Source organism: Leptonychotes weddellii, chromosome 5 (genome assembly GCF_054177405.1).
Source record: "Leptonychotes weddellii isolate Sample4059 chromosome 5, ASM5417740v2, whole genome shotgun sequence".
NCBI classification, from domain to species: Eukaryota; Metazoa; Chordata; class Mammalia; order Carnivora; family Phocidae; genus Leptonychotes; species Leptonychotes weddellii.
Genome location: NC_138373.1, coordinates 136,954,741 through 136,975,924, shown reverse-complemented (window position 1 = coordinate 136,975,924; position 21,184 = coordinate 136,954,741). Strand labels below are relative to the sequence as shown.

The 21,184-nt window shown below is 38.8% G+C and overlaps 2 protein-coding genes across 3 annotated transcripts in view; both read left to right on the top strand.

Moving 5' to 3' along the window:
* FGD6 (FYVE, RhoGEF and PH domain containing 6) overlaps window positions 1-18,659 on the top strand; it is a 113,834-nt gene extending 95,175 nt beyond the window's left edge. The window contains exons 15-22 of the mRNA XM_006741853.3: window positions 241-343; window positions 847-993; window positions 1,806-1,908; window positions 3,607-3,734; window positions 8,796-8,924; window positions 9,744-9,892; window positions 11,991-17,882; window positions 18,247-18,659. Coding sequence (XP_006741916.1) covers window positions 241-343; window positions 847-993; window positions 1,806-1,908; window positions 3,607-3,734; window positions 8,796-8,924; window positions 9,744-9,892; window positions 11,991-12,027 — 796 coding nt within the window. The 3' untranslated portion in view covers window positions 12,028-17,882; window positions 18,247-18,659. The remainder of the gene's footprint in view (window positions 1-240; window positions 344-846; window positions 994-1,805; window positions 1,909-3,606; window positions 3,735-8,795; window positions 8,925-9,743; window positions 9,893-11,990; window positions 17,883-18,246) is intronic.
* NR2C1 (nuclear receptor subfamily 2 group C member 1) overlaps window positions 17,746-21,184 on the top strand; it is a 45,520-nt gene continuing 42,081 nt past the window's right edge. For both annotated transcript variants that reach the window (XM_031037434.2, XM_031037433.2), the window contains exon 1: window positions 17,746-17,882. The gene's annotated coding sequence lies outside the window, so the exon portion shown is untranslated. The remainder of the gene's footprint in view (window positions 17,883-21,184) is intronic.

Below are 21,184 nucleotides of genomic sequence, written 5' to 3'. Positions count from 1 at the left end.
CAAAAGTATAAAGCAATACTTTGGGGAAGAAAAAAAGCATTGTATTTGCTAAAATGCCATGTGTTCTTTAATGCCTGCTCTGATTATTTGTGCTTACGAACCTCAGAGCTCCTGCCTGTGACTAGCATTGTTGGGGAGGGCGGTGGCATCTGTTGCCATGGCAGGAGGAAGAGAAGGAAGAAAAAGGCAAAGAATAAAAGCTGACATCTGGTTGATGGAACCTTCTTTTGCCCCCAACAGTTCTGCCACAGAAAGGGATGAATGGCTAGAAGCGATTTCCAGGTCAATAGAAGAGTATGCCAAAAAAAGAATCACATTCTGTCCTAGTAGGAGTCTTGATGAGGTATTGTCTTTCCCTTCTTGTTTTTTTTTTTTCTCAGTGCATTTCAAACAGTTTTTACCCTAAAGAAACTTTTCCCAGGGGTTTAGAAAAGCAACATGTGTTTCACAGAAAGATCCGTGTGTGGGTATAATTTCAGAGCTAAATATCCTGTTAATGTCTCACTGCAAGTCTGTAATAACATACAGCATATTCATATTTTTTCTGGTTGTAAAATTTCATTGTAAAAAATTGGGGAAATACAATATAATTTAAGGAAGAAACTAATCAGCTGTCATGGCACTACCACAGGTATCTTTTTAAGTTAGTTTTGCAGCAAGGATTATTAGGATACCGCTAATCTTAATATCGTGGGAACATGACAACTATAATAGCCCATCATTCATCCCATGTCCTTAATGACACCATCAGCATTGTGAGCCCTCATTGCCCCAAGAAAAAAAAAAAAGGCTCAATTCTGTAGCACTCCATGTGCATGGAAGTAATGAAAAGTTGTTCTTCCACAGGCTGACTCAGAAAATAATGAGGAAGTTAGTCCTCTTGGATCAAAGGCTCCCATCTGGATCCCTGATATCAGAGTCACAATGTGTATGATCTGCACAAGTGAATTTACTCTCACCTGGAGAAGACACCACTGCCGGGCCTGCGGGAAGGTTAGAGAAGTTCACACCCATCTCCATTGTGATTGTTAGTTCCAGGCTGTACATAGTGAGGAAGCATCTTTCCTCCTGTAAATCACGGCAGGGGGAAGGAAGATACCCAATCATGGATGATATTTTCTCTAAATATTTAGGCATAGGGTATCTTACCCCTACCTACCAAGGGTATTGTAGAATGTCAATAATAGATAATTTTCATTAAAAAAAAATTCACAATTAACTAGACTCCCACATTTACTGATAATTATTTAAACTACCTTTATCTAGATACTAAGTATTTAATAGAAGTACTTTCAGTGTTGAAATTATCGCCAGTGAGGTGTCTAAGCCTTCGTGACCTCGTTAGTTAAATGAGCATGGTAACATTGATGTCAGAGAGTTACCAGGAAGATTAAACAGGGCCTCTTTACGGAGCATTTAGTAGAGGGCCAGACACTTGGTGGAGGCACAGTTAGACGTGATCATGGTTACCTAGCGATGATGACAGGCAACGTCGGTGATGATAAATACAGCTAACAGAGGACTTCGTGCATGCCACGCATGGTTCTAAACATTTTGCACACGTTAATGCTGTTAGTATTTTATTTTATGGAGTTAGCACTTGGTCGTAGTGTGTCGCCTCTTCATCTTCCAGGGTGGTGATGTGTGTGAGTTCACCATAGGCCTGACCTCCACAGAGGTGTTAGAGTCAGTGACTGAGAAAAGGTACTGAAAGCACTCTAGGTAGATAGCATCATCTGTTGTAGCCTAGTCGGTGGTTTGATGCTGAGGTTATTCTAAATAAAATAATTCCAATGTGTTTTCAGATTGTATGCCAAGCTTGTTCATCAAATAAATATGGTTTAGATTACCTGAAAAATCAACCAGCAAGAGTATGTGAACACTGTTTCCAAGAACTGAAGAAACTAGGTAATATATAAGTAAAGATTTAACAAATTCCTTTATTCCCAGATGCTTTCAAACACCCTTCCGAAAGAATCATCTTAGGTGCATTAGCAATATGACTGGTGATACTCATCTCAAAATATTAAGAATTTTGCTTTCGTAATTTAATTAAGCTTTCTTAACTCATAGGATACTAATTGTAGAAATGTAATTACAGGGTGAAATTGCTTTAAAACAGTTACAAGGGAACTTTAACTTTCAAGTAATTTTGAAGTTTCTAGTTTCACAACTGTGGGCTCTTTACAAATCATTTTTATCTATCTGTGGATAGATATATCTCTATGGACATATACTGGGTGGCCCTTTGTTAGCCCATTTCTAATCACATGGACTGATTGGTGAGGTTTTATGGTATATCTAAATGTTCAGCTTTTCACCAAATACAAAATGATAAATCATATCTGCCTGCTCATTATTTGCAGGTATCCATCCCCACAGTTAAGATGAATGCAGCTAGCAGGACTGCTCGGGTCTATATTTTGGGAAGAGAGTTTTAGTTAAATTCCTGAAACCTATATATAGGATCTAAATTTCAAAAACGTTGTTCTTCATTTCCATGAAGAATAGCTTTCCATCAGCAAATGAGAATGTCTCAGTGAATAAAGCTGGATGGCATGCTATTTCAGAATCCACATATTTATAGAGTAATAGTAACTGTACATACATTGTCCAAGAAGACACATTTATCTAATCCTTCACTGGCCTTTTTGTTCCTCCCTTTGTTCTGTGGGTGTATCATGTAGGCTGTAAACATTCAACATTCATTTTTTAAAATTCTCTTCCCTAATCACCCACACCCATTTTCGTCAGTAAATCTTGACTAATTTATCTTTGAAGACCTTTCTCTTGATTTCTTCATCTCAGCCCTATCTTTCATCTTGGACCACTGTCATAGCTTCCCAGCAGGTTTTCTGCTGCAAATCCTTCCTCCTTTCTACTGCCAGATTTTTTTCTTCTAAATTCAGTCTGCTCCTGTCATTTCCCAGCCTAAAAGACCTTTGGTTTCCCACGGCTTAAACAACAGTCCACATTCCTTAGAACCAGCCTTTTTTTCCTCAGCCTTATTATTCTCCAAATAGATGATCTAATTTCATACCTCTGCTTTTGCTTATGCTGACTTCTCTTCATGGAGTGTTCATCCTCCTCTTTTTGACTTGGCAAACTCCTGTTATACCTTAATGGCCAACTCAAATATCTTACTCTCTTCCCACCTTTCCCCAAACCTCTGCACTCAAAATTAATGGTTTCCTGATCTTGTCTCATAGCCCCTTTTCTAATACTTTGTTCATTATAATATTCTTATTTGGTCATATATCTAGGTACTAAATGATGCTGTTAGTGGGTTTTTTTAAGTCAGGAGGGAAGTTTATATAATTTATTTAAAGTTGGTAGTACTTTAACATGTTTCATTATTCCAAAGGCACAAAAGGGTCATCCTTTCTCATGGTTTACAACTGAAAAAGTATAAAATCATAGACTGTGGAAAGTCTTCCTCCCACTCAGCTTCCAGCCACCCGTCTTTTTTCCCCGGGGGTCTCTCTGTCATCAGTTCCTCAAGTATCCTTCCATAGATATTTTATGCAACAGTGTTTGTTGATCTGAATTAAGTTGAATTGCAAAATGCTTACCACTGGCTACATAAATGCACCTGATTTGTTTTAGATCACCAGCATTCTCCTAAGATTGGATCTCCTGGAAATCACAAATCTCCTTCAAGTGCCTTATCATCAGTCTTACATAGTATTCCATCAGGGAGGAAACAGAAAAAAATCCCAGCTGCTCTCAAAGAAGTAAGTGTTTCCATTAAACTTGCAACCTGATATAAGCTGAATTATTCATATCCATATAATACACTGTTTTTCTTCCATAAAGAAAGAGGTCATTTCCCACAGTATTAAGACATGCATTTTAATACTGGTGCTGGATGTGGCTGATGCCTCACTCTCTTCCTTGGTCTCCCATATGACCTGAGTCATTCAGAAAATGGCTGTTGAAAGGTTTGGAGAACATTTTATAGCAATGGTAGCAAGTAAAGATAATTTAGATATATTGGAATTTTTTTTTAAAAGATTTTTATTTATTTGTCAGAGAGAGGGAGAGAGATTGAGAGCACAAGCAGGGGGGCGGCAGGCAGAGGGAGAAGCAGGCTCCTCGCTGAGCAAGGAGCCCAACGTGGGACTCGATCCCAGGATCCTGGGGTCATGACCTGAGCCAAAGGCAGATGCTTAACCGACTGAACCCACCCAGGTGCCCCGACACATGTGAATTTTTAAAATTACTTTGAGGAGACCCCATGCCAGAGGGAAGAAGTCTGTAGAATATTTTGGGCACTTTATTAGCATTTACTGATCTGCATGGTTTGTTATTTGTAAGTATTGGTTGGCTATAGACAGCTGCACTGATAGTAAATTGTCTTTCCTTCAACTTACAAGAAAAATTTAAAAAGTTAGGATAGTCTGCACAGTTAGAACTGCCAGTGGCTTAATCCATAGGCATCGCCAGTACCCTATCCCATCTCCTCGAATTCCAGTGTTCAGTCAGTCAGTGTCAGGTAACACATAGCACTGCCTATCTGGGCCACCTCCATTTTTTTTTTTAATTAAAAAAAAATATTTTATTTATTTATTTGTCACACAGAGAGAGAGATGGAGAGAGCAAGCACAGGCAGGGGAGAAACAGGCTCCCCACTGAGCAAGGAGCCCCATGTGGGGCTTGATCCCAAGACCCTGGGATCATGACCTGAGCCAAAGGCAGACGCTTAACGACTGAGCCACCCAGGTGCTGCCCCTGGGCCACCTCCATTTTTATTAGTTTATTAATTATTTCCACCTGCGACCAGTTTTGTGGCCAGCAGAGTAGAGTTTTAAATGTTGTTCTTACTTGATTACTCTGGAGGTGTTCTACCATGGAAAGTGGAAGCAAACAACTCCAAAAATTTGACCAAGATCGTGTTCTTTATATAAAGTTGAGTGTATTCCATCATGGTAGTTAAAACACTAAGAAATGATTCATAGCCAGCCTCATGAAATAGTAAGAAGAGGACTTACGGTCCTAATTGCCAGGTTTCTTAAACTGGTGAAGCCAATTTAGTACTCTGAACTGTCTCTTCCATCACTCAGTTCCTGAATCTAAAGTGACTTTCAGAGCTTTTCTTAACCAATGGAAATAGTTTTCAGTTTTCTATAATTGTTCTCCTCTCCATGCTAATGTCATAGTTTATAAATATAATTCTTAAATTTGTTCTCCTCCTCAGTCTAAACTCCACACTGCTAGTTTTACAAAACTATTTCTAGTCTAGACTAGACCCAGCCTGACTCCAGTCACATTTTGTACATGTTTTACCCAACCACACAAACAGACCTTCCACTGCAGTCATTCCTTCCTTTACTCCACTGGCTCTCAAAATGTCCTCCAAAGCAGCACATCAGCATCACCTGAGAACTTACTAGAAATGGAAATTCTTAGGCCCCACCCAAGGTCTACGGAATCAGAAACTTTAACAAGCATTCTCTGTGATTCAGATGTATACTAAATTTTGAGAACCACTGCTTTCTCCTTTGCAGACTGGGAAAAATAATTTATCTGGTTACGTGCCATAAAAGTTTTCTACTTGGGAAGCTGTGTTTTTTGTCATTTTATTTGTAATTGAAGTGAATTCACGTAACTTATAATTAACGATTTAAAGGATACAGTTCAGGGGTGCCCAACCAGCTCTGTGGGTGGAGCATGTGACTCTTGATCTCGGGATCCTAAGTTCAAGCCCCACCTTGGGTGTGGAGTTTTCTTTTAAAAATATATATACAAGTGTGCCTGGGTGGCTCAATTGGTTAAGCATCTACCTTCGGTTCAGGTCATGATCTCAGGGTCCTGGGATCAAGCCCAGCATTGAGTGGGGAGTCTCCTTCTCCCTTTCCCTCTGTCCCTCCCCTCCCCTACTTGTGCACTCGCTCCCTATAAATAAATAAAATCTTTAAAAAAGTGAAAGGAATCATATAATACATGACCTTTTGTCTGGCTATTTTCACTTCTCATAGTATTTTGGAGGTTCACCTAAGTTATAGCATGTATCGGTACTTCTTTTTATAATGTGAATAATACTCCATTGTATGTATATACCACAATTTATCCATTCATCTGTTGATGGACATCTGAGATATTTCTACCTTTGAGTTATTATGAATAGCAGTGCTGTAAACCTTGTGTGGACATATTACCATGTGGACATTTGTTTTAATAATATACGTAGGAGTGTAATTGCCTGGTCATATGGTAATTTATGTTTAACTTTTTGAGGAATTGGGAAGTTGTGTTTTTATTCCAGGAATGTTCAATACATTTTTAGAAACTCTTTGTTTTTAGAATTCCATTCAGAGCCTCAGTACCCTCAGTAATGGCACTCTGTGTCTCTTGAGTTAGACTTGATTTATATTTTAAATAATCAGATCACTAGAAGGAAAGTTTTGTGACTCATGTGATTAAGTTGCTTAAGACCAATTTTATTTTTAAGAGGGTAATAGGAGCTCCTGGGTGGCTCAGTTGGTTAAGCGTCTGCCTTAGGCTCAGGTCATGATCCCAGGGTCCTGGGATCGAGCCCCACGTCGGGCTCCCTGCTCAGTGGGGAGCCTGCTTCTCCCTCTCCCTCTGCCTGCTGTTCTCTCTCTCTGTCAAATAAATAAATAAACTCTTTAAAAAAAAAAAACGAGGATAATAGAGGACAGGGGCACCAGGTGGCTTAGTCGTTTAAGCGTCCAACTCTTGATTTCAGATCCAGGTCGTGGGATCAAGCCCCGTGTCCGGCTCTGCACTGAGATTCTCTCTCCCTTACCCTGCTTTCTTCCCCCTGCTCATGCTCTCTATAAATAAATAAGTAAATAAAATCTTTTCTAAAGTAAGATATAGAGGACTATGCATGACTATCCAGTATTGTGACTGTATTCTTTTACAGTTTATCAACTAATTTAAGAATATTCCAAAAGAGGAGCATACAAAATATTTTGATCAATGATAGTAACATGTAACATAAGTACATAGTAGTATCCCAATGTAACTACATTTTAAGCAAAATCTCATTTGAACATTCTAATTTTTAAAAAATCACTTGGCTGTCTTCTACAGTGGTGTCACTTCTTTATATAAATTTACTTGCACTTAAGAGATATTTCTCATTTAACATTAGATGTTAAATTTCCTACTAGACAATAATATATCATCCTTCTCATAAAATTTGTAAGAAATTAATATAATTAATACATGATTAAAGGTAGACTTTTAAAATTCATAGAATCCACCTGTATTTGTTTTATGTTGCCACATAACGAATTACCACAAACTTAGAGGCTTAAAACAACATACATTTATTATCTCAGGAGTCCAAGCACAGCTTAGCTGGGATCTCTGCAGGACTGCAGTCAAGGTGTTGGGCAATGTTGAGTTCTCCTCACAAGGCTAACTAGGGAGGGGTCTACTTCCAAGCTCACTCAGGTTGTTAGCAGAATTCATTTCCATGCCACACAAGCCTCCCAAGACAACTACTTCAAAGCCAGCATGGGAGAAAGTCCCATCTACTAGCAATATGGAGTTTTATAGAATGTAACATAATCATGGGAGTGACATGCCATCATCTTCCCCATATTCTATTGGTTAGGAGCAAGTCTTAGGTCCTCCCCACACACAAGGGGGAGGAGACTATACAGTAGTGTGATTATCAGAGCAAGGATCATGGGGAACCACCTTAAAAGTCTGTTCACCATTCTAGGGGCATCTGGGTGGGTCAGTTGGTTGAGCAGCTGACTCTTGATTTCGGCTCAGGTCATGATCTCAGGATCCTGGGATACTGCCCCACATCAGGCTTCCTGCTCAGCAGGGGGTCTTGAGGATTTTCTCTCTCTCCCTCTCCCTCTGCCCCACCCCGCCGTGTGCATTTGCCCACTCAGCACTCTCTCTCTAAAATAAATAAATCTTTAAAAAAAAAGTCTGTTCATCATTCTCCTAACAACATAATTCCTAAACTTGACTTTTTATTTCTGTTGTTTTATGTTAAAAAAGAAGTTTCAGCTGCCAGATTATGATCATTGAGAGCTTACTACCTTTTTGTCTAGAGATTAAGACATTTTCTTAACATTTCCTTTTATGAAACAAAATAAGCTTCTCAGACCAAAATTTGGGGATCAGAAACTAATCCTTAAAATCACCATGAATAATTGAATTTTCCATTTACCTCTGTTAATAGTTTTTATAAGTCCAAAAAATGATTTCAGGAACAGAGTTAAAGATTTAAGTAATTTTCCCTAACATTGCAAAATTCAAAGAACAGTAAACAACATATACAGCCCCAAAAATGCAACTTTCAAAAAGCACTTCTGATCTTTAGAATTATTTTTCTTCTTCTGGCAACCCAGAAAACACAGGTGACACCACAAAGAAATACATATATGCAAGCTCAATTAAACCAGGCATAATGCTAGAATGGCTTTTTTTTTTTAAGAGAAGTGGTGGGGAAGGGCAGGGAATCTTAAGCAGGCTACACGCCCAGTGCAGAGCCTGACGTGCCGCTTGATCTCACAACCCTGAGATCATGACCTGAGCTGAAATCAAGAGTTGGACTTTTAACTGACTGAGCCACCCAGGTGCCCCAATGCTGGAATTGCTTCTAAACAGAAGGGTATTTTATGCCCCCGGTAATGGCAGTATTTGATTTGTCCAGTAGCAGACTTTGAAAATAAACAATTTCATTCTGAAACATTATATCATTATGGTTATTGCTTTCAGCACCAGTGATCAAAAGCAATTTTGTTACTTTACCTTTTGTTTCTTTGAAAACCAGTAAACTATATATGGGCTTTGCTTACTAGGTATCAGCAAACACGGAAGATTCTTCCATGAGTGGCTACTTGTACAGATCAAAGGGCAATAAAAAACCTTGGAAACACTTGTGGTTTGTTATAAAAAATAAAGTGCTGTATACATATGCTGCAAGTGAGGTAAGATCTGAAATCTAAAGATGAATGATTGTGGGGTCTGGTTTTATAATGCCAATTGGAAATAATTACATTATCTGTTTCATCTATTTGTTTTGTGTATATTTTTTGTTTTGCTTTGCTTTTGGAGGGGGAGATGTTGCTGTGATTTTTAATGTCAACAGTGTCCTAGAGCTCTTACTCAAAAATGTTAGGAATTTTCCATAATATTAAAATGTAACTTTTTTGGTGTCATGTGACTACTAAGAACTTCACTAAAGGCAAAGGTTCTTACCTTTCTGCCAAGCTGTCTTGGTTGACACTCCCTTGACTATCTCCAGATTGTATTGATCAGGCCTCAAGCTTAGATAAAATAGACTTTGTTTGGGTTATAAACAATGCCTGGCTATTTGCTCTAATTATTACCCTCTTCTCCTACCTGATCACCCTGTGTTCCAGTAACATCCTATAAAAACCACTGCTCTGGGAGCCAAGCTTTTCCTTAGTGGGACAGGGTAAATCACTTATATTTCTGAGCTTGTTTCCTGCATCCATAAAATGAAAGTAATATAATTACCTACTTCACATGGTTGTAGGGAAATATATGATACTCAGTGGACGTGAACGCACTGAAAACTGTTTAGCAGTGTCTGGCTCATGAGGTAGGTGGGGAGGGGTCAGCTTAATATTGTTGAATAAAAGAAAATGAAAAACAAAGAATTATTGTTTTATATATATGTGTGTATATGAAATTAAATTATAGCTATACAGTTCAAGAGTTTGCAAATCTGAATTTTGTTATCAATTTAAAGTCCCGTCTCCCTTTGTATCTTTTTAAATTAGGACGTGGCAGCTTTGGAGAGTCAGCCTTTACTAGGATTCACTGTCACTCAAGTCAAAGATGAGAATTCAGAGTCTAGAGTGTTTCAGTTACTACATAAAAACATGTTATTTTATGTGTTCAAAGCAGATGATGCTCACTCAGCTCAGAAGTAAGTAATTTAGGCATATTTTTCTTTTATACATGAGTTTCAAGTTCTTACATGATTGATTTTTAAAATAACCTACTTTCATGTGTGGGGACAATTAAGAATTTAAATCAGAGATCCAAATTAGTTAGATTTCACATATTTTTCAAAGTCTTTAGGACTGTTTTAAGGACAGGCAGGAGGATCTGGAATATTTTCAGGAGACAGAGGGGAAAGGAAAATAGGTAGTCCTGTCCAAAATATTTTGTCTATACATGACCTCTGAGGAAGCAGCATGAAGCTGCTCTGTTGAAAGGAAAGGAAGCTGAGGCATTTGACCTCTCCTTCCATGAGGGTAAGGATCATCTCTTAAAACATTCCAGGACTTTGGCAATCCAGTGATTCAATTGTGCCATGGAACAGCGGGACTTTAAACAGCTGCTTGCTAACTTACTTCTTTGGGGAAAGGGTCAAACACATTAAGAGGCTCCCATGCTGTTCCCAATAACTGAGTAGAAGGAAATGGATATCATTTTAGATGGTAAAAGGCTTTTTTAAACAGTCTCTTTAAAAATCCAACAAGAATATTTATTTTGATATCATGAGGTTGTTTAACATAGAGAAGCATATCTCTGTGAAATTCAGGTCCTTTGTAAACAAAACAGTGCAGTTTACCTTTCACCAGATCTTTCCTGTGATTTTTATTTTGGCCTCACAAGTTATACGTTTTTGTTTCCTCTAAGAGCTTAGTGCTCATGTTTTCTCAATAGGCTCAAAATGCGCGTGCATATAAAAAAGAATGCCTTAAGTAAACAAGGCTTGTCTTTTCTTAAGGCAGTTAGATTTAATGTACCAGAATTATATACGTTCCTGGATATTAATCAGGTACAATGTGACAGATAATCTGTAAGATTTTTTTTTCAGTCTATGTCAGGATATCTAGTGCCTATCTGTTACTCCAAAAAATTCTTTTTCAAGTGAACTGAAGAATATTTAAAATTATGTCACTTAACTATTTTTTCTGTAAAAACTACCTTGGATAAAAGAGTGATTGTTCTAATATTCTGTTAGGCATTGCATTTCTCATGATTTTTATCTGTATTCATCATCAAACTGATAAAAATTATTTCTTTTGAATATGCATCTTTTGTTTATATCATTAAGTTGACAAGGTAGAAAAACCTTCAATACAACTGAATGTAGCTGAGTGAAGGAAATCAGCTTACTTGTAATTTAGAATTAATACAGGCTAAATTATAAGTTTCTCTTTGAAGTCACTAATATGGAGGTGGTTTTACACATTACAGAACATTAAAATGTATTAATTTTAATGGAAATTTTTAGCTTTTTAAAAGACTTTTTTATTATAACTTATGCCATTTGCATTTAAAGTTTTGAAAATTCTATCCTTGAAATTTGAGCTATATCTGGGGTAGGCTATGTTTACTAATTAAATTGAGTGATTTCAAATGTTCATAGTAAGTCTGGAAGCAATTATAGTACTAGGGAGGTACAAAAAGACGACCTCCAAGTGTCTTCTGAATAATTGCAAGCTGTGAGTATTGTCAGATAAAACTTAGAGACTAACAAATTTTGGAAAGACTTCTAGAAACTCTGAGACACTTTTTTTTTTTTTGGATACACTTCATATTGCATGCAAAATTTTGATCAACTGAAGTAGATCAGATGTTAGATTCTCTTTCATTGGAAGTATTAGAACAGGTCTGGACTATGGATGCCCAGGGAGTTAAGAGAGAAGGAGACAGAGACAAAGCTTGTGTTCCTAAAAGCAGAAAGGGGGTTGAAATAAAAGCCTTGGCAAATGTAATTCATTTCCCAAACCAATCGTATGGAATCATCAGGACTTCATAGAGCTTTTACATGAAATGGCCCCTTCCTCACGCTTCATGGACATAAAAGATGCACTTTTCAGTCCAAATTTTTGGCCATATTACCAAATAAAGGACAATTCCATATACGCAGAATTCTAATTTGGTATAGGAAACTTCTTAAATATACTGCTAGGGTGATTGGATCCACAGGCACAGCTGTGATCTATATTGTTTTAACATCTATCGGAGGATTGCATTTTACAAATCTAACAAATTTCTCTTACCAATAGGTGGATAGAAGCATTTCAGGAAGGCACAATATTGTAGCGATACTGGTTTCATCCCTTCTGTGATTCCAAATGGGTGGAATTTCATCAGAATGGAGTAAATGCAGTACAAAAATTTTATATAAATGAACACTGCCAAGATAAATCCAGCCAAAATCTTCATCAGATATTATGAATTATTTTGTTAGGTATAAGGTAATTTTTTTAATGTTTGTTTTTTCATGTATATGTTATTTATTAAAATTTTGATGTTTACTTAATGGTCAGAATTATTTCTGAGATTCACACTGAATTCTAAAGTACCTTTTCTTTAGAAACCAGAAAACTTATCTTAATATTGTATACTGTATTAACTGTTTGTGACACAGATTTCTCAGTGTTTTGTAGTGTTACATTGTAACACTCTTACTTGAGGTGAGTCTTTGTAAATAAAAAACACACATCAAGGAGCAAATTTCCATGCAGTGTTTGGTTTAGAAATTACTCTAAAACTGCTGATGAAAAAAATGTATGTTTTGAATCAATAAACTTAGATGAATTTTTGTATCTTTTAACGGAAAAACACACGGCCAACTCCTACCTCAGTAACTGTGAAATGAAATTCCAGTAAATTATCCAGAGTATTTCTGTTGTACCTCTTTTGGCATGAGATAATGTTACATCATCAAGGAATTAGAGCAAAGGGATAGAATGTGAAAATTTTCATTGAACTGAGCTATGAGTAGTAGGTAAGAGGATGGAGGAACACAATTAACTCTATGGTCTTTATATTAAGTCTCATCCTTTTTTTAAAGCTACCAGTTCAACACAAACATAAATGTATTATTAAAAAAAAAAAATACAGCAAGCATTATATTACACAATATCCTTTGCTATTGTAAGTGTTCTGAGCCCAAGTCAGTGGTGGTGTTTGCATCTAAAAAGAATGTTCCATTCCCTATAATATTGTGCTTTAAAAAAATGAACTGGAATTACCATACCAAAAAAGCACAGATTCAAAGCCAGTGTTAACTGAAATTGTATTCGTTTTTTAAAGGTTATTTAATATTACTTTGTGTTATGTCCTCCCTGGTAATTAAAACAAATCCTTTATTTCTTTAACCAGTTGCCAAATGCATCTCATTAGGAAATATTTATATTCATAATTCTGGTGCACTTACTATTTAACATGTGAACTGCTTTGTACATAAAACTGTTGATGAGTAGAAGAAAAATGAAAATCACACTATGATTAAAGTCATTCTTGATGTTTATAATATACATTTGACTGAGCTTAAATTATCTTAAAAGGCAAGGTCATCCATAGAATATTTCACAAAAGGGCACAAGAATTTTCCTTTCTGCTTCTATATAAAGTATTTCCTAATTCAGTGTGATACCATTGCCAAGAGAATTACTGTCTTTCTGAAGTTGTTTGTTGAAGCACTAGAGTCTCTACTAAATCTAGAGTTGGCTGCTGTAGTTTTTTCTGGCTGTTTCTTGCTGTGGGATCATTTTAAACCCTGTTGCACCCTCACACACAATCCTTACATGCTATCTCCCCAGTCTTTCTGTCACAGTAGGTAAACTAATACTTCTTTGCAGCTCACTTATTTTAATCAAGTGAGCATAAATAAGGCTTCCATGTTAAAATCGTTGCAGTTTTTATATCCTTTTTGGAGACCAAGGTTATACCTTATAAAGTGTTTCCTTCTTCTTTGGGTCTAGCATTTTGCAAAGGACAAGTTATTTGAAGTTCTGCCCTGCTCCTCATGAGCTCTCAGCCTTCTGACTGGAAGGTTTGGCTTAAACCTCAGAATCTAAAAAAATATCAGCCAGGCTATTTTGTCTTCCAACAGCTGGCTAAATCAAGAATGATTTATAAATCTAAACAGAAAAAACACTGCACAAACTTCTTTTAATTCTAATTACATGTAAAACACATGTATGATTGTACTGGCTATTGGCTTCGCCCCATGGGGGGTTTTGAAAATATAAAATATGTATAGCCTTTTGAGGAAGCTATCAGATTACCATCACCCCCCAAAAAATGTTTTAAATGTGGAATGGTATTATGTTTCCTTCCCCACCTCATCAGTCCTTCATAACTTACCAAAGCCGATCAATTATTTATTTAACCTGGCTCTAATTTAATGTCAACTGAGAAACCTAACTATATATGTTTTATTGTAAAGTTACTTTAAAAAATGTATCTCTTGATAGCCACCATTTTAGAGGAAAAAGTGATATTGGGTGCATTCAGTGGGGGGGGGGGGGGCAGAGGGAGAGGGAGAATCTTAAGCAGGATCCCTGCTGAGTGCAGAGCCCAACACAGGGCTTGAGCTCCCTGAGCCAAAATCAAGAGTTGGAAGCTTAACCGACTAAGCCACCCAGGCGCTCCTATTGGGTGCATTCTATGAGAAAGTATACACAGTACCTGATCCCAAGAATACTGTATTTATTACACTGATGCGTGTGTTCCATCACACCCTTTTCAGGTTTCTCCTTTTATTCATAAGGAGGAGAAAGAAGAGCAGTTGTAAAGCTAAGCAAAAAGGTGCTAAAAGTAACCTTGGTAAGAGATGCCAGGTTAAACTGGGGGAAGGCTGGCATTCTTAGTGTGTCCCCCCGAGTCTAGGTTCCTCCTCAGCTGTGACAGCTGTAAATGTAGAGGATCCATCAGAGTCCTAGAAAAATAAGAAGGTTATCTTAGGCATCGTCCCACATTTCCGAACCTCTCTCCAACCTCTTTTCCCCTGTTCTGTAATATACCCAGTATGATCCTCTTGTACTTTGCCCAAGATCCTTAATTCTCTTTTCAACCAAAAGCTTGATTCTTTGAGTATGCAGTAGTGTTTCTTAAAATGAGATCATCAGAGCAACTTTAATATAAAGCAGTAATGAAAAAGTAAGTGAAGAAGATAACTTTAAAGTGTAGTTTTGTTAACTAGATGTTGGTAGGATATGTCCAGAAATAGGGAAAGCCTTCTATTTAGTAATTTAGTTAAAATGTAAATGTTATCACAGCATATGTTGATCTGTCTTGGAGTATGCATCGATTTGTACTCCCATTTTTGAAATTTGGGAACCACTATAGTCAAATGTAGTCACTAGGATTTTCAGAGAGATAAATCCTATTTCTTATACCGTACATGCCTTGAAGGCAAATACTGTATGTTTCTCACAAAATACCTATCCTGTGTCTTTTAAGAGAAAATAGTTGTTGAAATGCATAGAAGGTGAGGACAGGAGTCTTGTCGTCTGCAACTCAAACTCAGCCCCCCACATGCCCTCATTATAACTCAGACCTTAGACCTACTCTTTCCACCATCCTGCAAGGCCATATTTGCAACTACCTGTTGGACATCTACATGAGTCCTTCTTAAGCATTTTAAACTTTATATGACTTCACTTTCTGTTCCTTCAGATCTGTTTATTTTCTTCTGTAATGGAAAAACACCAATCTAGGCTCCAGAATCTGCCTCCAAGTCTCAACAAGACCCTCTGCTATTGCTCTTGTACCCGGTCCATCTTCATTCCCATTACTGCACAGACCCTGGCTCAAGTCCTTATTACCTCTTCCCAATGATTGGAATAACTTTTCTTCTAATTCCAATGCCGCCTTTGCATGGTCTCATTTTAAACACTGCCAGAGCTATCTACAAAGCATAGCTCTAACCTAGTTTCATCCCTGCTCTTTGCAACCTCCATTGGCTTCCCAGTGGCTCAGCATGGAACACTTTTCCTCAGTTGTCACACACTCCAGCTAATCCCACCCCAACCTTTCTTCTTTGTTCTCACCCTCTTTCCAACCCATTTCTGCCTGTGTACCCAAGACTTTTATTTCTGTGATAGTTGCTCCTAGTCCCTCTCTCCTATTCTTCCTCCCTTATTCCTCCAGACCAGATTTAGTCTCTCCTTTCTCTATGTCTCCATAGCCTTTAGCTAGGAAACACTTTCATACGGTGCCCATCACATTCTGTCCTTGAGAATCTGAGACTCCTCAGCATCTGGCAGAGTACCTTGCATGCTATGGACACCCAGTATTTGATGAATTAAATTACTCCAAATGGATCCTTTCTGATTTTTTTTTTTTTTTTAAGCTCCCCTTGAGCTTTTTCCAACCTGTCTCTTCCAGGAATTCCATATACAAATATTCTGGAGCCTATGCTACATTTAATATTCTCTAAAGGAAAATCTTATCTATGACTTTCCCTTCTAAGAAAAGAGATAATTTCTTTTTTTTTTTTTAAGATTTTATTTATTTATTCATTAGAGACAGAAAGAGGCAGAGGGAGAAGCAGGCTCCCAAGGAGTAGGGAGCCCGATGCGGGACTCGATCCCAGGACCCTGAGATCATGACCTGAGCCGAAGGCAGACGCTTAACCATCTGAGCCACCCAGGCACCCGAAAAGAGATAATTTCTAATAGGATTTAATTTTTTTTTAAGATAAAGGTAGAAATTTTTTAAAAAGCCTCAATATCAAATTCCCTTGGTGGGGGGAGATGAAAGGGGGCAACTCTCTTTAATATGAGTTGGTCATAGCATGTTAAGAACCAATCTTGAAATACTATATTGTTTTTTTTAAATGACATGAATTTCTAGAAACACTTTTTACTTAAAGTGATAATAGTTTGTATCTTATTGTCCATATAGATATAGATCCTTTATAAATACTAGTATTGTAAATAATGTCCATATGTATTATATTTATACAAAATAAATTTACTGTATCTACTTTTGGTGTGATGATGTCTTTAAGCCATATATTTTTCTAGAGTCACATAGTTAAAGACGAACCACAAAGAGGGGTTTTCAGAGAATGAGGCATAAAGCATATTCCCCTTCTTAGGGATTGTTGCATGCCATTTTTGTGTGTCCTGATGCCTAGTTCCAGAGGGAAAGGACAGAGGAGATGTTCTCCTTCCCAGTACACCTTTGTTTTTCCTGACTTGGGTTTCTGGCCTGAATCTGGAACTGCTTTTCTAGTGCTGATCAATACTAAAAAAATTTCAAGGACCTCTTCTCTTAAAGTCCAAGCCACACAGTGCTTTGCACACAGCTCTTCCTGCCACACCTCTGTGCCGCAGGTGGTCACTGTCATAATGTTCTGTCAATGCCTCTTTTCACGAATCTTTATTGACCACTAGGCATTGTCCCGTATGCTTGGGAATACACCACTGGACAAAAAAGCCAGACTTCCAGAAGTTTATATTCTAAGTGATAATAATTCTTGCTCCATTTAGCCATTATACGTATTTACCCACAAGAGCTGATAAGTAAATCTTTGCCTGACTGGAGGATTCTGCCCTAGCTTGTTTTATTTAAGGGAATTTTAAATATTTTATTGGGATCTACCCAGACTCGTTAACTCCTAATAAACTTTAAGGTAAGAGATACCCTAAAACAGAGCCCAATTTTCCACAAGTTAGAAACCAAGCTGACCCAAACTGATGAGGTTATCTAGTATTACTCGAATTTGAAACGTCTCAAAACTTCCTTTAACGACCAACCACCTTTGGCAAAAGGGATGCTAAGCGCACGCGGCTTCCGAAAGTCCTTGATAGGGCAGCTCTGGCGGGGCAGTTTCCCTCCCAGCCGATAGGGGGCAGCGGCCTTTCAGAGGCTCGGTTTTCTCATCCCTCCACCCAGGGAACGTCACGACCTCCTCACCGCTTCTCCACCAGTAATGCGCAGGCGCGGATGGGAGCACGTACCGCAGAGCCGAGGGAGGGGTCACGAACTCTGACCCCCCCAAATACACAAATCGAGAAAGCTCCCTGCCCCCACTTTTCTTTACCCTACCCCCTTGAGCTTTTCTCCAACCTGTCTCTTCCCGGAACCCCAAGCAGCCACCAGAGCGGGACTGTCAGGTCTACGCCCGGCGCGGGACGTAACTCGTCGGAGAAGCCCCGGTAAGAAGTGCCGAGTAGGGAGAAAAGCAGCCGTGGCCGCGCCTGGAGCGGGGGGCGGGGTGTCCCTTCCTCCCAACTGCCAACGGGCGCACCCCCAGGTCCCCCAACAGCCTCCGGGCTGCGGCCGGCACGGCCGGCGCGTATGGCAGCGCGGCGGCACGCTGCTCGGGTTGGGTTGGGAACGCGCAGAGTGGCCGCAGTGGCGGGACCGAACGTGCGGGGCTCCCAGAGTGGCTGAGGCAGTAGCCGGGGCCGGGGTGCGGAGCGGGTCCGGGGCGCGGGAGGAAAGTCAGCGAGCTGCACCGCGCGCTCAGCAGCCTCTCCCCCGGCGCCTCCTGCGGCGCCTCTGACCTTTCACCTACAGGAAAAGCTTCCGTCTCGGCGCCGCCGCCGCCGCCGTTTTCCCCGCCTCGGAGAGCCGCGCGCAGCGGCCAGGCTCCGGGGGCGCACCGTGGGCTCGAGCGTCGGCGAGCCGACGCCTCCGTCCCTTCCTGAGGCCGCTTACTAATTCTCGTGCCTGAACGGGACGGACGGAGCAACGCCCTTGACTTTCACGACAAATAGGGCGAGAGCAGCCGCTGCCTTTGGACCCGTATCTTTTGAGAAAAATGGAACGGCCCGGGGTCCTCACTGCCCTGGGCATGTCTAAACTTCCAGTTCTTTTGTTAAGGAATTCTGCCTGCAACTCCTGCACATAATCGTTTTATGAGTTACAAATGTTGCCAACTTGTCTCATAACCTTCACTAAGTAGGTCGGCCAGTTTAAACAAACAAATAACTGGAACGGAGAAGCAAAAAGACTGGAAATTAAGGCCTTTCGGGTTTTTGTTCCTCTGGATGTTGTAAAAAGGCCTTCGATTTGGACGTTCTTGAACAATGTTGTGTGGTTGCTTGGCACACGGTGATTGTTTTGAAATTTTGCTTTTTATGTCCAGTTGGTAGATCCAGAAGAGGGATGTTTCTGTTCTTGTATATATTTAAAAAAAAAAAAAAAAAAAGTAGATCGCATATAAATGTAACAAATTTCATTATTTGTAGGGGCATTTCAATCTTTTAGGAAGAGTTTTGAGGGAGACGCAAATCAAAGGCATCAAACATTCCTAAGATAACGTTCTGTTTGTGTTTCTGCCACACAAAGCCTGTAATTCCTACCCTCGGGGAATAGAAAAGACAAAAGAAACAGCATAAATAATTAATGGTATAAATATAGTTACCTTTTTTTGATTCATAGGACTCTCTGCAACTTCTTAAAATCTTTTATGAAAGCCCTGGGGAAATTTTACATATGATACTAGAAGTTAACAAAAGTCTCAGTGAATTCTAGTCAGTTGCTTTAGTATACACAATAAATGCTGGACCCATCTCAAAGGACTGGATTTTTTAAAAATTTGAACTGAGTGTTAAAGGTCAGGTGGAATTTAAGGGAGGGAAGAGGAGCTTAGAATGGTACATTGAGGCATAAAGAACATCCCAGTTTGACCCAAAGAGAGGCCCCTCTAGGGAGCGATAAGAGGTAAAATGGGAAGATGAGGAAGTCAGACTATAAAGAAACTCTGTGTCCACAGTGGCAGGCATGTATCAGATGCTTAATAAATACTGAAAAAATAGAAGGAGAAGGACTGAAACTTTATCCTTTGGTCATTAAAAAGACATTGATGGTTCTGAAGCAGGAGAATAAGGATGTTTCAGTTCTGTAAGTGTCCTGAGATACTGTTGCTTGTCAAGGATGCTGAACACTAATGGTTTTGCCTTCTTGGCACTTCAATATACACAAAGATGGTTCTTGCCTAATAGGGGCTTTTCATGTACACAGAGTCGTTCCGGAAACTCAACAGTAGCTGAAATTTTACCTGAAGAGTTAACTGGAAGGCCTTCAAGGCTACGAGAGGCTTTATGAACCCCTTGAAATTCAGCATATACTGTCATTTGTAGTGTGAGTGAATGTGAATTTGTGTTTTCTAGTGAGAAAAACCTTAACTTCCATCAGTTTTTAAAGAGATATTTGACCCACTCTACTGGAAAAAATAGAATCATTGTTTTATGTCATATTTATATCATATTTTCAAACTTTGCATCCCCCAGAAGGAAATACATTTTGCATCATGACTCAGCACACTCACACAGATTAAACTGAAATAAAGTCTTAATGAGACTATTCTTACCCTCACTATATCTGATGCACTCTTTTCCATTTTCCTTTTAAAGAAAATCTGACCTACTAAATTAATTTCCCCATCCATAAGTGGCTCACAACACAAAGTTTGCAAAATAGTGTTTTGGATAATAGCAGCCTACATTCAGGTGATGGTAGAAGGGCTGGTGGGGGAAAAATGAACTGCTTCTGTTGTCAAAGAGCACAGACTTAAAACTTTGAATGGAAAAAGGATAGCACCATTCATACTCTGCTTTTCTGTGGAAATAAGTAGAAATGAGATCTTGGTAAATTGGAGAAACTCAGGGCCAAAAATGCAGGACTGTTTGTTTTCTGTATGTTAATTAGCTCTAGAGCAGTAAAGACAGCATCCTCATGCTTTTTGCATTGTTCCTCAGGCTGGTGAAAATACTTAACCTTCAATGCCTAACTCAGATGTCTCTTATAGGTTTTTCCAGAGCCTCCCTCTCTAGTGTGGGGTTCTGAGCTCCTCTTGTTCATTTATTGAACACTGTTCATTCAGCTTTCAGGAAATACCTCTTACCTATAAAGAAACTTAACCACTGGGATAGATATTTTCACTGACATTGAATTTTTACAACCTTTTGAAGTAGATTATATTGAATCCATTTCATTTGTGAGGAAACTGAGCCTCACAGTGAGTGACATGTAGTCATTTAATAAATAGTAAAATGGGTTTGACTTGAGGTCTAGGACACTACCACCTATGTAAACTTTTGCCATTTCTCTGTTTTTGTCACTCCTTCCTAGGATGCTTCATAGCATTTAGCACATGGTAATTTTTAAAAATCTGTTTTCTCACTAAAATATAAGCCCTGTAGGGCAAAGATCTTTTCTGCCTTGTTCACTGTCAAGTCCCAAAGTCTCACAGTGCCTGGTAAATATGTTCCAGTAAATACTTACTGAAGTTAGATGTGAATACTAGGCACTGCTAAATACTAGAGGTTCGTTGAAAACTACAGTTCTTTTCCTTAGAAGTCTATTAGAGATGGGTCATCTACACAAAGGACAGGGTGCTTTAGAGGTTAAATGGGCACAAGATACAGTAGGCTAAAGATGAGGGAATGCTTACTTTCTCATTACAACTGTAGATACCCTTTCAAAAAGCAGAAAGAAGAAAGTAAGTAGC